This window comes from Coloeus monedula, assembly GCF_965178545.1.
Source record: "Coloeus monedula genome assembly, chromosome: 19".
NCBI lineage: Eukaryota > Metazoa > Chordata > Aves > Passeriformes > Corvidae > Coloeus > Coloeus monedula.
The window spans coordinates 3,137,685-3,152,976 of NC_138799.1; the positions used below are offsets into that span (position 1 = coordinate 3,137,685).

Sequence of the window (15,292 nt, forward strand, 5' to 3'; positions counted from 1 at the left end):
AAAACCCTCTCCTTCAGTGTCAGATAATACTCAAAGCAAAACTGTTAGAACAAGCTGTGTGCACCTGCCAGCAGAGCAAACCTGCCCATGCTGTGAGCAAGAGGGAATGGATGGAATGATGACAAAGCACCGCTGCCCACTCAGCCTGCAGAGTCCCAGATGGGAATGATGGATTCAGACAAGAACCACCTCAAAATCTTCCAGAATCTCAGTCTTTTCAGTACAGGTTCAATAAAATCAGAATAAAAAGTAACAGTTCAAAGAGCCAACCCACAAGCAAGCTCTGGTTTTCCTGTTGGTGGCTTCCAACAAACCACCTGGGAGCAGGCACCATTCTAACAGCTCTGTTTTACAGGAACTTCTTCTAAAACTTGTTTCTATCCTAGTTTAAAGAGGAGAGAAGATGAGTTGTCACCACTAACTACATCCCTATAACAACCACAGAAGGAACAAAAAGATGCTCAGGCAACCCTTAGTGAAGAGAAACTCTGGTTCTTACCAACAGAGAGGGAAGGAGCCCTTGCAGGCTGCGAGCTGAAGCCTGCGCAGAGCTCAGCTCCCGCTCTAAGCAGGAGGGACGCGAGCAGAGGAGGCAGAGGCAGCAAGGCCCCCCCGTACGTACCCGCGCTGCCCTGCCCTGCCATGGCCGTGCTGAGGGGCACGATGTGCGTTCCGTTCTGCGTTACAGTTTTTATGGGCAGCTGGTGCTGCCCCAGCGGCGCCTGTTGCACTATGGTAACTGTCTGTAAGGGCGTGGGCTGCGATGTCTGGATGATACGACCAGCAGCTCCTATTGCAGCATGGCTAATAGCAGGGAGAGGCTCCACTTTCACTGAAAAACAGGAGAGAAAACATGGTTAAAAATAACAAAGTGCTCAGGGACCACTTGGTTTCACTCAATCAACCCTCAGTGAAATGTGTTGTTTTATTACTCGCTCCAGCGTACCTGAGAAACTACAATTCGAAATGTTCAGTTTTAGCCAAACACTTCAAGTATTGATGCCCCAGCCCTGGAAGTGTTCAAGGCCAGGCTGAACGAGACTTGGAGCAACCTGGGATAGTGGAAGGTGTCCCTGCCCATGGGCGGGGGTGGAACAAGATGGACTTTAAGGTCCTTCCAGACCAAACTGTTCCATGGTTCTGTGATTCTAGGTTCCAAATACTGATCCCTCTGTATAAAAGGAGTCCCAAAACAACCCCCACAGGTTCTCACCTTTGACTTCCTTGTGGTCTCCATTCTCTTGAGGTTCTACCTTGGGCTGGGTGACCATAGCAGCTTGTGTTACGACCGCCTGTCCTGCGACAGTGTAAGTGTTTGCTGGTGCTAATCCAGTCACGTTGGTGACTGACACAGCTGGGATCTGGTGCACAACATGAACTGTCTGAACTACAGGCTGCTGGGAGGTCGATGTTGTCACGGGAGTTGCAACAGTGTAGGTGACAGGTTTGATAGCTTGCGGTAGCTGCCGTTGTACAGTAATTAAAACTGGCTGGCTAGAGAGAGGTGATCCTACCAAGAAAGAGGTCAAAATTAGACTGCCAGTTTTAGGTATTTCTTTTAAGCCAGTCATTCTTTTAAACTTCACACTAAAACCTCAGACAATTAATAAGGTTCTTCACTAATGCTTGAATGAGCCAAAAAAATACTGTACAATGAAGGTTAGGAAAAGTGGCTATTCCCATCTCCAGGCTCAAAGTAAGGGGCTGTACTGGCTCAGTAAGAGCCATTTGGGCACCCCAGCTCTGCCCCCAAAGAAAGCTGTGGTTTGCATTCATTTTAAGTAAACCCCTTTCCACAGATGGGAACACGTGTGTGCTGCAGGTGTGTGCATCAGGAGTGCTCTCTGTGTCCTCCTGCACTGGGAATCCTGGGGTCTGCTCAGGACCATGTGTGCCTTCACTACTGAATGCTCCCTGGCACTTCTGTAGTGCCACATCCAAGAAACCGGATGGCAAATGTACATCAAAGAAGGTAATTAAACAAACACACCCTTATCCCATCATGCCTTATGCTCTTTTTGTTTTAAACAGGAAATTTCTTATCTCACTTTATCGTTCCAATTCTTTTATTCCCCCAACCCCCCCACTCTGGAAGGATGACATGACCAGAGAGGTGTGAAAGGCATTTCCTCATTTCTGTAACACACAAACCCTTTTGTTTTTTGTTTTTTTTTTCAAGAGAACTGTTACAAGACAGCACAGTCCTACACAGGACAGAGGCACAACCTCTCCTCAGCAACAACCTGATCCAAGGTTCTGGAGCAGCCCCCAGGTAACAACAGCCCCACATCTGCAGACTCTCCCTGGCTGTTTCTGAGTTTCTCACAGATCTGGTCTGAATGTGAAGAGGTGAAATACATACTCATTTTTGGTGTACATATTAAGTCCTGGCAATATTTAGGTGCCAGCCCTCTGTCCCCCAGCCCTCAGTGCCGAGCTCAGGGCTCCTCACCTGGGGCACTCTGTGCAAATCGTGCTTCTTGTATGACGGCGAGTTTTGGCTGGATGGTGCTGGGCTCAGGTTCCATAGGGACAGGAGATCCTTCCCTGGACAAGCTCTCGGGGGTCTGGACGCCACTGGAGTGTGCAGACAACACTCCAGAGTGATTAGGAGAAGCTGGGGCACTTCTGTAGTTAGAAATGAAAGCAGCAGCTGATGTGTTTTAACTTCTGAACTGTGAAAGCCCATGACCTTCCTCTAATGAGACCGTAACACGCTGCCACAGCAGGGGAGGGCACAGCTACAACCCAGAGCTCAGGATCTTTTAAAAAGCTTCTGTTAAACAGGGACAGAATTTAAAAGCAAACTCCAGGTACAGTTAATGGAGAAGAAGTGGCTGGATGCCTTCTTAGGGAGACTCTAAATCTGCAAAACATGAACATTTCTTCTGGTGGAGAAGAACAATGAGCAAATCTGAGGCTACAGGGCAAATAGTAAAAGATCTGCACCAGCAGAAAGGCCATAACTTTACAGAGGGAATAATTTAAACCCAAGTATTTCCCCATCACAAATTCTGCTCAAACATTATCAAACTGAATACCCAATTGTCATCTCTAAGGTCAATAAAATGGTAGCCAGTATCTGAGAATTTTCTTTGCAAACAGTTTTAAAATCCAGTAGATGGCAGTTAGAAATTAAAATTGTAACTCTGTAAAACCCATCAAAGGTACAGCAAGGCTTGCTTACATTAACAATCTGATAGTTAATTATGCAAACCGAGTTCTTTAACACTAAAAACAAGCAATAAACACAAGCCTGGTGTATGGGGCAGCCTCCTAATGAAACACACAGAATTCAAACACTGAGTCTGGATGAAATTAAATTACTAAACTCGTGACTGTATCCGAAGCTATCAAGTCTGTAGCAGCCTGAAGATTAAACAACAGCCATAGTCTTTTTGTTCATCTGGTTTTCCTTACCTAGAAGAGAGTGGTCCCAGAGGGGTTCTAAAGCAAGGTACTCCCCTAGGCCGCCTTTTCCTAAAAGCCTGCTCTATTAATTTGCTTTCAGAGGCAGGGTCTATCCTCCAGAATGAGCCTTTGCCTGGTTCTTCCTGGGAACGTGGTACTTTGATGAAATAACGATTCAGAGAGAGATTGTGACGTATTGAATTCTATGGAACATAAAAAAATATGTAGAATTCATATAACTTTTCCAAGTCAGAATGTGGCCTACTGCAGCAGTTTGTACTATAGGAGACTCGGGGTTCAGCTCTTTAATTCCTTAATTTAACAGAACTCAGAGCACTATCAAGCAGTGCCATAAACCTGAAAGGACTCTTGCATTTGTCAAATCTTTCCCAACAATTAAAAACCCAGTATGCTAATTGGAAATAACAGGAATCCCATTTATTTAATTCTCTCATGAGAAACACGGTGATTGAAACCAACTGCTTAGAACACTACAAATACTTGTGCAGAATGCAGTGTTAGAAACAAAAATAAAAATGATCAGTGCCTGTACACCACCCTTCCCCAGGTGTCACAGTTCCTTCCAGGAGGGCCAGCAGAACACAGCATATACTGATTCTGATCCTCTGTGATAATTCTGTTACTGTTCCACAGTTCAGAAAGAAAAGGCTAAATTACACAAGTTCCAAAGGCAGCTGGATTGCTGTGAATTCACCCACAGTCCAGTCTGTCTCAATGAAAGATTTAATGTCTCTATTAAAACAGCACGTGGCAGTAGGTCCTGAACCAGCTCTTCCAGATCGTTGTTACCACGGTCTCTTTGCACATTTCCACATCCTCAGTCTGCTGCAACATCCCCCCCACTCCTCCATCAGAGCAATGCACAGATCTGCTGACACCCTCAAGTGGCTCTATCTGTGCTTGGCATTGCACACAGAATTTCCTTTTATTTTATTTGTTCATTTTTTAACATAGATAAACCCCAAAATCTCTCTCAATATTATCACTGAACAAGAAGAGACTGATGCTAAGGATGCACCCCGAAATACTTGTCGGGGAACAGAGGTAAATGGGAAAAAGCTCTCAAAAATTTGCAAAGTGAATGTAAAACTTGCTCAAATGTCTGAGTTCATGACCCTGACGGTAAGTTTGGAAAACTTAAAGCAGTGATAACCATATATGATTTCTTGAATGCAAACTGATGAAACCAGAGATGGGTTTTTCCCTGCCAAAAATGGAAACATAACCAGAAAGATGCCAAGAACATATTTATAAACTGTATTTATTTCTCCATATGCTAGAATAAAGGACTAGATCCAAAAGTACCTGCTAAAATAAGTGCACAGAGAGGAGTCTTCAAATGCTCAACTAAATGAGACCATTGTATGCTAAAGGATATAAATACCTCAGTTTCTTAAGGTATGGGACTGGGACACCATACATGTGTTTGTACTCCATGTTTTGAATAATACATGCATATAGAGCCTCAAATATGATTTGAAACATCTATCCTAAGTCACCCGAGCAGCAATCCAACTCCCAATGTGTAGAAGCTGGCAGAGCAGTGACTGAGCAGCATCTGATTTTCAGCTTTTCCAATTGTTTCTATGAATAGCTGCTAATTAATTAGTCCAGAACACACTGTCTGCTGTGCCTATCACCTTGGCTTTAGGAAGCACTACAGCCCCAAATCCACACCCTGTTCTATGGCAGAGTTCTTTACCTCAGCATGACCGTGTGTGTGTGTGTGTGTGTGTTGGGTTCATGATGCTCACAAAGCAACATCATATACACAGATACTCAAGGTACTGCAAAATAGGAAGCAAAACACACATCAACGTTTTATAAACAGAGTCTTGTTGCTAAAACAACGTGACTGCAGCCAGGATACTGCACTGTTATGTGGGAAAGGGAAACAAAAGAGACTTCCCAGCCACAACAGCCAAGTCCTTGACTAACCAAACCCTTAGCAAACAGCCAGGAACAGCTACGTTCCCCACTAACCTTGGGAGAGTGATCCAACTTTCATTTAGGCCTTATGACAAATAAGTATCTGATTAATATTTTAAAATCTCTTCCTCTACAGGCTGTGCTTTTCAGTCTTCCACTTGTGCAGCCAATCTCTCCAAATTTTACCTCCCTGAAAATAACTGCAGAGTGAGCAGCCAGCAGTGAGCTGATAGTCCACAATGGACCGTGTGCTCCAGGTGCTCCACGCCCTGCAAACTCTGCTCCTTTGGCCTCTGAGGCACCCAAAACAGCGCCAAAGGCACTGAGCCTTCATGTGTGTCTGGGACGACTCTGCCAGACCGATTTTTACTCGGTTAGTCATCCTGGCAAAAGCTGAGGCTGGTCTTGGAAAAATGAAAAGAAAGCAGAAATTAATTCTGCAGAGTTGAAGGGTTTGGTCCAACTCGGTACAGGAATGGGCAAGTTCACAAATCAAACAGTGCATGAACCAGTGTGAGATAATGACACATAACACACTTGTTCCTTCACCTGCTGCATGGGCAAGATCACTGTTTACAAACAAAACTGAACTTGGAGCATTTAATATCTCAATTTTATCTCAAGATAGCAACACGGATGTTTACACAACTGTAAGTTACAGAACATGACACCATTCCTAGATAGCATACGGGATTCAAATCCAGTGCCAAATGCACTTTGCTTTCCCCAAAGTCTGTCTGCATCCCTACTAGAGGTTTAGAGAACACCAATCCATCAATAAAGCAATATTTCAAATACAGACTCATGTAAATCGCCCGCTTTGTTGGAAAACTTACAATCAGAAGAAAGACAACACACTCATTTGATAAATTCTGTTTCTGAAGGGTTCTGAGGCTTACCAACTGCCTGCTCATGACTGTTTACAGCTGCCAGTATTGCTCACAAGTAAAAAAAAAAAAAAAGTACTCCAGAAATCAAAATTACCTGCCAGCCCTTGTCTGCTGTCCTGTAGTAGGGATAATTTTTAGTTATGTGCGTATAAATTCCATTTAGTGTAAGCTGCTTATCCGGGGCCATTGTAATTGCTTGGACTATTAACTGTGCATAGGAGTAGGGTGGCTTAGAGTCATCCTGGACAAAAACAAGAGAAGTCTGCATCAACAAACTTTGAAGAGATACACACTGCTTACTAGATCAAAAGTCATAAAACATCGTTAATTTGACTTAGGGCACTTTTGGACGACCAAAATCTTGAGGCAGAAAAGAAACTAAGAAAGCTCTGTTCTTCTGATTAGCAATTTTAAGATAACATAAATTTTGCAGATATGTATAATAGCAAAGAATTTTCAATAGCCTCCAAACAGATCTATAACTGAGACTGCACACAGACCCTCCCCCAAAGGGGAGAGGGGTAAATCAATCAATCAATCAATCAATCTCACATCTGATCACAAAACCCTACACACTGTTTTTAAAGCCTGGAATGTTCCAATTACCACTCAGTGCATACACTTTAGCAAACAAAACATCCCAAGTCTTACATTCACCTCAGGTGTAATTTCTGGGATTGGTTGCAAGCTGTATTTACCTTTGGGCTATCTCCCCCTGAAGCTTCCTTGTCGTTTTCTGACTGTGAATTGTCAGCCATCAAATGTAGGTCAGATGCTATTCCACGACTCATTTTGTACCCTGAAGAGCCTGCGCCGCGGGGGCTCGATGGGCAGGAATTTGCAGCACTGTAGAGCATAAAAAGAAGATCCTACTATTTTGTTATACAGTATATCACCACATTATGTCTCATCAAAAAGCTCTTACTGCAGCAAAGCCACTACCAGAGCTGTGAGGCTGCAGCTAAAGGGCTGTCAGGGCTTCCATTAGAAACAACCTTCCACGCCTTGCTAACCCCATCCACAGCAATCAGAACCACTGCAGGAAGAAACCTTGCTCAGGCTTTCCTCCTCAAGAGAACAAGGATCAGCTGATTGATTAGGCTGATCTGTATTTGTGTAAGATTTGCCACCTTAAGTCTACCTTAACTGCATCAGCAACCACAAATTTTCAGACACTCATTGGAAACAAGACACACATCTTGCATGGAATTTCTGCCATATGCTTGTGTTCAGTCTGCCCCACAAAAGATCATCTCTCCTGTGTAGTGTTTCTGCACATTCGATAAAATACAGCAAGCAGTGAGGTAAAAAAAGATTTGATTCTCATTTATATCTAAACCAGTATTATTTTAAGTGCTTACAGGTGTGTGCCTATACTTACACACAGATATATGTACAAAAACCATAAATGTACCGATAAATGGGATGCATCAGCACTGACTCAGCTGATTTAATGCAGTATTAGGCCAACACAGCAGATACACTGTTAGAAAGCAAGAGAAGGTGCCAAACTCTAAAAGAGTATCTCTTAACACTTCACATTTTGCCATGCACCACAGAAAAGTGGAAATAATTGTATATAATTCCACTGGAACGTCTTTTACCAGTGGTCCCCTGCCTTGCAGAGGCCACAGGAACTGCAGCTGCACAGTGCCAATTTTCTTCTACAATTTCTTTTTAGCCAAGAGCAAAGAGAAAGTCAGCAGGTGAGGTCCATCCCCTTCCCCCAAATAATTTTGGCAGCTCTCTTACAAGGACACACACTCTCTGCAATTCATACTGCAGCTGATTTCAAGGCAGCCCTCAGAAATGCCAAAAAACGAGAAAGCCCAAGAGCTGCACCTGCTGTGCCCCCAGAACCAGCCTTATCTCCAAAGATAATCTTTAATCTTTGCATCTATGGTTCCAAACATCACAAGAAGTAAATCTAGACAATGCTATTTAGATCTACCCACTAAAGCTTTAACAATTTTACATCTGTCAAGGTTTGTTTGTCTGCCTGGCCCCTCAAATTTTTTGCTACCTCCTTCTTTATATGCAGAAAGAGGCAAACACTATAGATTGGGCAATATATACTTATATTGAAAGTATCAAATCTTCACAAGAAATCCACCAATGATTTGTTACTAGTGATATACTTACTCTAAGGGAGAGATGGCATTTTTTAAGTGCTGTACAGAAGAACCCTTGGTTAGAGCCAAAATGTGTAGCTAATTTATTTTTTTAGATATAGGTCACTGCTGCTCTGTGTTTTCACGTATCAGCTGACAACATCCCTCTGCTCTGCTCACTTCAGCATATATTGACAAAGCGACACATATGGTATAATCAAAGCAAGTTTACAAGTCTTCTACAAAACAGGATGATTCGCAGAGAAACTGTCAAGCTTTGCTCTCAAAATAGACTCAAAACTGTCATCTTTTTTTTTTCCTCTGTAATAAACTGCTCAACAGGTGCATGAAAGCCCTGAAGAGAATTACAAAATTCATAGTGAGGCAAAGATAGTGCTGATAGATGGGATATTATCTGAAATATTTGTGAGCTGCTCTGTCATTGGTAAGATGTGTTTTCCCTGAATTCTTATATGAAAGCAAACCTGTTTCACAGACAAGTCTAGATATCTTTTCTCTCTGCTTCCATCATTTAGGCAGGTGTCATTAACACTCCAAGATAGAGACCAAGAGCTTGGCAAGCATGTAAGAAGTCAATTATCCTTAAATTCAAATTTCATTAACAAGTTGTACCTTTTTAAAAAGCAAGCACAGGCAGTTCTTCATTCAAGTGAAGATGCAGGAAGTGAGAGGGGACAAAAAAGCTTTCAAAAGCACGTACATGACTGAAACAACTTCCAGTGCCTTGACATGGAAGTTTTGCTCCTGATATTTCCAACACTTTGAAAAATTCTATCTGAACTAATTTTACCCATTCGTGAGGATGGGTTGCTTGTGCTTAATTGAGTTTGGTCCTAGTTACAGGTGGGACAAGGGCTGCAATTACCACAGAAGCAGCAGGGCAAGGAAAATCCTGGATCACCCTCCCTGGGATCAGCCATCCTGACACTGAGCTCTGCACCTCAGCCTGTGTTTTAAATAAAAGATCTGCTTACTTCCAGCAGTGACTAGCCAATAACAAATCTTCTGGAGTAAGAGATCAGTCAATTTCCCACACTAATAATAACCCAAACCACCATTTTTCCTGATGATGAACTTCAGGAGGACAGTGGCAAATCAGAACACTTTAAAATAGTGTAATTTAAAATTGTCTCATTTGAAGAGTTGCAATAAGCATGCAAGAGCAAAAAGCAATTTAAACTGTTGGAATGCAACAGCTCCTGAGCAGACTGTTACACATTTAACATGATGAACCAGAATATCACAGACTGCCCATGCAACTATGAGAGCAGGAAGGGGGATTCTTGAGGCAGGTAAGGCTGAGCTTCAGCTGAACTTCGACCTCAAAAGCAAAATACTGAATGAGAAATTTGTGCTGAGCCTGACTGTACACGGCCCTGATCCCACCTGCAGGGTTTAAATACCTGATAGTTCCTGTGGGAGAAGGGAGAGGGCTGATCAGGTGAGCCATGTTGTCTGGAATGTTTATTGTTAAGGGAGAGATCTGGGGTTGCACAGGCTTCACTGGGGACTCCGGGGCCTCCTGTTTTTCTCTCTTTTCATTGGACAGAGCTGTGAATGTTATCTTGATGTTTGTGCTGGGAAACCTGAAAGTACAGCTGAAAAATAAAAAAAAAAAAACAAATATATGAGCCACTTGTTTACAGAATGTAGGACTTTCTGCATAACTTGCATGTTATCACCTAAGCTCATTTAGAATTTAAAAGCCATAGTGTCTCATGTAATTACCCATGACCATCTTCATTTTACACATGATACAGGGAGATCAACGTGACCAGAAAAAGATCCCCAGGTAAGCAACTGACATTTGTAAAGGAATACAAGCAAATGCAATTCTTTCTAACAAGGGCAGTTCGTGCATTGTCTCTAAATTTCTTGAGGTTCATCCTGATCTTGCAGTAGCCCCAAAGCAGAGCTATTTTGAAGACAAAAGCTCATTATTTTATGATGCCAAGGAATGGCTGCAGCAAATGAACAAGTTGGTCTATGATAGCAAAATGAATCAGAAGCATAAATGTTGGCCAATTTGAGGTCTAACCAGTTTCATAGACTGGTCTAAGAGATTTGGGTTCTTTTCTCTTAAAATATATATTAAATTAAGTATATATCAATTCTAATTGTGCTCATTTACAGAGTATACTGCTGCTTTAGTACTACATTTGAATACCTTTTTTCAGAGCTGAATTTAAGACCCAATTTCAGTAAACTGCCCATTTTCAAGTATTACCAAGGATTACATGCCTAAATTTAATGACTAACAACAAATTAACAATGTACAACTGTTTAAAAATTTGAAAAATAAAACACAATGAATGCACCTTAGGATAATCCCCCCCCTACATCCCTGTGCACAGCATTTAGAATTGAACACAATTAAACAGGACACGCTGTTTCTAACTTCTCAGTAAATATATTTGCTCAGTCTTGAGCAAATAAGAAACTTAATTTTGTCTCAACAAAAGCATCTATAAAAATACAGTTCAAATAACTTTACTACCTCCTCGTTCTTAAGTTGTTAGACTACACTGAGCACTAAACCCACGATGACATTTACACACCTCCCACACGATGAAAAGGACTTTCCAACGACACTATACCCAGAAACAAACCTCACAAAATGTTGGTGTTTGGGTTTGTTTTGCTTTTAAGTGCTTCTAGGCAGATCTAGTTTTATACAGAGAGGAAACAAGCACATGCTGGAACGAGGGGTAAGAAATGAGCTATGAATGCAAAAGACTGTAAATAAAAGTGATCATTTCTCTGGAAAATATATATTAAACATAAAAGTGATGTAAGAATTGGCAGGAACACTCAGCTGCAGAGTAGCCTTAAAAATGAACTCTCGTGTGTTTTGGCTTTCATGTCTTAAAATGAATCTAAGGATGTTTATAGAATAAAAGCAGCATTTGATTTTCACTATGGCCCTTGCCACATGCACCACAGTGGTTCTTTTTCCCTATAATACACACTCAAGGATGAGGAAAAAGAGAAAGAATTGACAGTGACCTTCCTTTTCTCTCTGTCTTACTTCTGAGTATGGACCGTGTCCGCATTTAACAGACGACCTATTTCTGAAACATGCTCAATGTACTAAATTAGGAACAGAATCTGTGCCAAAAAACTGCACACGCATTTCAGCAAGGAAGTTAAATGGACCCATTTCTGGGTTGGGTTTTTTTCATATATTCAGTAACAACTCATTTCTTCGCTTTTTCCAGTCGAAAGCATTTTGTGCTTGTACCGTTTTAGTGACAATGGAAAGGGGTCTTGGCTGTTTTGCTAATAAAAATATTTTCCCAGCATTTCTTTTAAGCAGCAGTAACAACAACACTCGAGTGTATGCAAAGACAGTAGCCAAAGATTAAGTAAAAATCCCTGTGAGAAAATGAACAACAACATCTGTTTGACACAGGTTTAAATTTTAGTCACCTTCCCTATGCATTTCACAAGGTTATTCCATACCTGCAAATTTACCTTAATGCTTTTGAGACCAAATTTATTTCAACTCAAAGAAAAATATGGGAAGAATTGGACATCGCTTTGGGTGCTAATTCCCTGGTTACAGTCCTTATTGCCTGGTAAAAAATCACCCCAGTACACACCACTGAGGAACTGGAGTCCTCCTGTGCCACACCAGGGTGAGGATGGGCATGAGGCGGATAGGGAAGAGGTGGATCTCCACACAAGTACCAGGAAGGAACATGGAAAGGCAGAAAAAAATACTCAGCAATTCCTTTGATATTCCATGTAGGCACCCATTTATTAAAAGATCTCTCATTTTACCCTACTGCACCCCTGAATGCATCATCTCCCTGTGGGCATCTCTGGCAAACAAGGCCAGGGCAGCTCTCTGACCCAGGGCACGCTGCAGGACAGGTGTCAAAGCACAGCACAGACGTGGAGCTCTCAAATGGTGATCAAGGTCAGAAAAAAACCACCCACAAAAAGCAGCCCCAAACACAGGAGCTTTGACCAACCAGGGGTACTCCAGAGGTTCTACATGTGCCAAACAAACTTGGAATTGACAGTCATGAAAACCCAGAGGCATCCCCAGTGCAGTTTACGTTTCCCATGCTGAGCCTGAAAGGTCAGTGTAAGTAAGGAAGATACAAGGTACTTACAAATCCCTCTCTGGTTAGAGCAAATAACACCTGAATATTATCAAAAGACCACATCTGTCAATTGATTCATATTTGCAAACAGGTTTTTTTTTTAATAGAAGCATGTTTTTATAGCTGGAATTCAGGCAATAACCAACAGAATTCCTGAATAAATTGCATTTATGCAAATGTATTATATTTACATCCAAAATCAAAGTATAGAACATGTTCCAATTTGATCAGAATCAAGTTGGTTTTGGCATATTCTTTAGTTATACAAGGAACTAAACAAAAACCACAGAACACCCACAGGGAGAGACCTCATCAAACATTTAGTCCTCAACAAGCTGAATTGGATTTTACTCACTGTTCAAACATTTACATTAGTTTCACAATACACTACCACAGGATGGCTGCTGGAGGAGAAACTCATCTAGACAACCCACTTACAAAAAACCCCCAAAGAAATAAAGCAGTTCTGTAAGCTGTTTTGTACATTTATTGATGACAAGTCCATGTGCTTCCTACAGAGCATCACAACGGAGCCACTGCGTGACCCAGGGCAACACAGAGGAGATGTCACAACTAAAATGCAACTCATTACCTCAATTATTCTTCTTTAAATTAAAAACCAGCTCATTGTGGGTTGACTACTGGAAAACAGACAAGAAGCATCACATCATTTCAAACTATTCCATAAAAAACTCATATATCTGCAGTTCCCAGCCAAAACCAGCAATGCTGGTCCAGGCAGGACCTCTGCAGAGTTTAGGAACTTTGCAGGGTGCCAGAGAAGTGTCTCAGGGTAAAATGTGCAAAGTCTAGTTTTGTCACATCTGTATTTCTAATATTTTCTCACTTCCCCTCAGCAGTTCTGTCCGTACTGCAGGGAAAAGCTGATGATACACTTGTAGTTCTGCCTGTGTGAAAATACCATCTGACTGGAAAGGAGGAATTTCATCCTGCCTTTATCTGGGAAACCAAAACATAGCAGTAGGAATCCAATTTCTTCCCTGTACATAAACCCTGCTGTGACACCCAGTGCCTCAGTATCCTTTGAATTATTCCAGTTTAATTGCCTTCTAAGAACCAGGACCAAAATCAGACAGAAGCTGCCATGCCACTTTGATCAGCAGGTTCTTTTATCAGTACCTCCAGATTTTACATTCAAATAGATTATAAGGGTTCAGCAGTGATAACCCCTGAAGTCAAGGTAGTTACAACTGCACAGCTCAATTCTTTCACACTGACTGTGATACTGAACCCCTGTTAACTTAAAGATCCCCTGAGATTTAAACAGACTTAAAAGAATAACAAGGTGTCTGTTTTTGAACTCTTGTTGATTTACTGAGAGCCAAGGACAGCTTCGACTTTTCACATTAAAAAGCCAAGACTCAAAAAAGAACCCAGTCAGCATCTGGGAGATTGCTTGTGTCGATTTTTGACTTCAAATACTTTCAAGGTGAACACAGGCAGCATTAACTCCCCACAAAGAGAAGCAGAGGTCACGATTAACATCTGCACCACCAAACACAGCTTTTCCACTTCACTTTTCTCTGACAGTACAGCAGCCTGAGATGATACTATTTGTACTTCCTTCTGCTATTTTGATCAGTGAACTAACAAAAAACCATGGAAATCACCATACTTCTGGCTATGGTCTCCTTTCCATGGAAGCGAGATTTGAAACTAATCCATTTTCTAATTCCTCTTACCTACCTACTTGTGATCTACTTCCCAACTGGTCTTTTTCCCCTTGCTCCAGTAAAAATGACTCTCACAGCCAATTCATTTATTTATACTTCTGGTAGAAGAGATGCACACTGACACTTAATCACCTACAGTGCACACTCCCAGGCCCACTTTTGAAACACATGCATTTTAAAAGTCAAGCAAAAATTGAGTTTTTACATCTTTCAGACAGAGCTAGAGAGAAATGGAGTTTGGAAGGGACCTCTGAAAGTGTCCAGCCCAATCTCCTGCTCAAAGCAGGGTAACTTCCAAGTTAGACCTGGTAGCTCAGGGCCTTGTCTCTCCAAATTTTGAAGCCTTCCAAGCAAGAGGGCAACTCATTTCCACTAATTACACTCTCAAGCAGTGAACAGTTTTCTCATTTGTAGAGGTACAAATTCTTCATTGCAACTTCTGCAGCTGCTTGTGCCCAAACTGTGAGCCTGTTGGCACAGCCTGGCTCCAGGCTTTCTACAATCACTCTTTAGGCAAGGGAAGGCTGCATTAAGATCCACCTTTGGTCTTCTCCAGGAAAAAAAATTAAATATAACTGAGGTCCTTTAGCCTCTTCCTCTGGCCTGAGCATTCCAGCAGTGAATCCATTCAAGCAGGTGCTCACTGGAACATGGTGCTTGGAAATTACAACTTGATTGACTTCCTGCTAATGGGTAAATTTCAGTTTGAAAGCACAAGGACCCCAATTTCATCTTTTCCCCATTTGCTGCTTCATTTATTATTGATTCCATCACAATGGATTAATAGGATATTATAGATTAAACAATATGTGGCTGTGGTTTTTAACTGGTTTTTAAATAAACAATACTTCAAAGATGAGTCTTAACAAATACAACTAGAAATACCTTGGAAGTGAAAAAAGCTCAGAAAGTTGAAGTATGATTACATATTTCAGTGTCTGTAAAGCCTGTGTACAGTGCCTCCATGTCCTGGGAAAAGGTGCATCTCTAAAGAGAGCTGAACCCAGCTCCTCACCCATGGAACTGACACACAGAAAACACACAGAAACCTGTAAGAAGAGATGGGACTTCATGCCTTGGAGACACCTGAAAGAAGCAGCCTT

At 41.8% G+C, this 15,292-nt stretch overlaps 1 protein-coding gene across 1 annotated transcript in view; it reads right to left on the bottom strand.

Annotated features, from left to right (window-relative positions):
- Positions 1-15,292, bottom strand: part of FOXK2 (forkhead box K2) — a gene marked incomplete at its 5' end in the record, with an annotated part of 46,674 nt that overhangs the window by 4,548 nt on the left and 26,834 nt on the right. Inside the window, 7 exons of the mRNA XM_082294134.1 lie at positions 623-832; positions 1,214-1,510; positions 2,453-2,628; positions 3,421-3,614; positions 6,346-6,492; positions 6,950-7,097; positions 9,787-9,981. Coding sequence (XP_082150260.1) covers positions 623-832; positions 1,214-1,510; positions 2,453-2,628; positions 3,421-3,614; positions 6,346-6,492; positions 6,950-7,097; positions 9,787-9,981 — 1,367 coding nt within the window. The remainder of the gene's footprint in view (positions 1-622; positions 833-1,213; positions 1,511-2,452; positions 2,629-3,420; positions 3,615-6,345; positions 6,493-6,949; positions 7,098-9,786; positions 9,982-15,292) is intronic.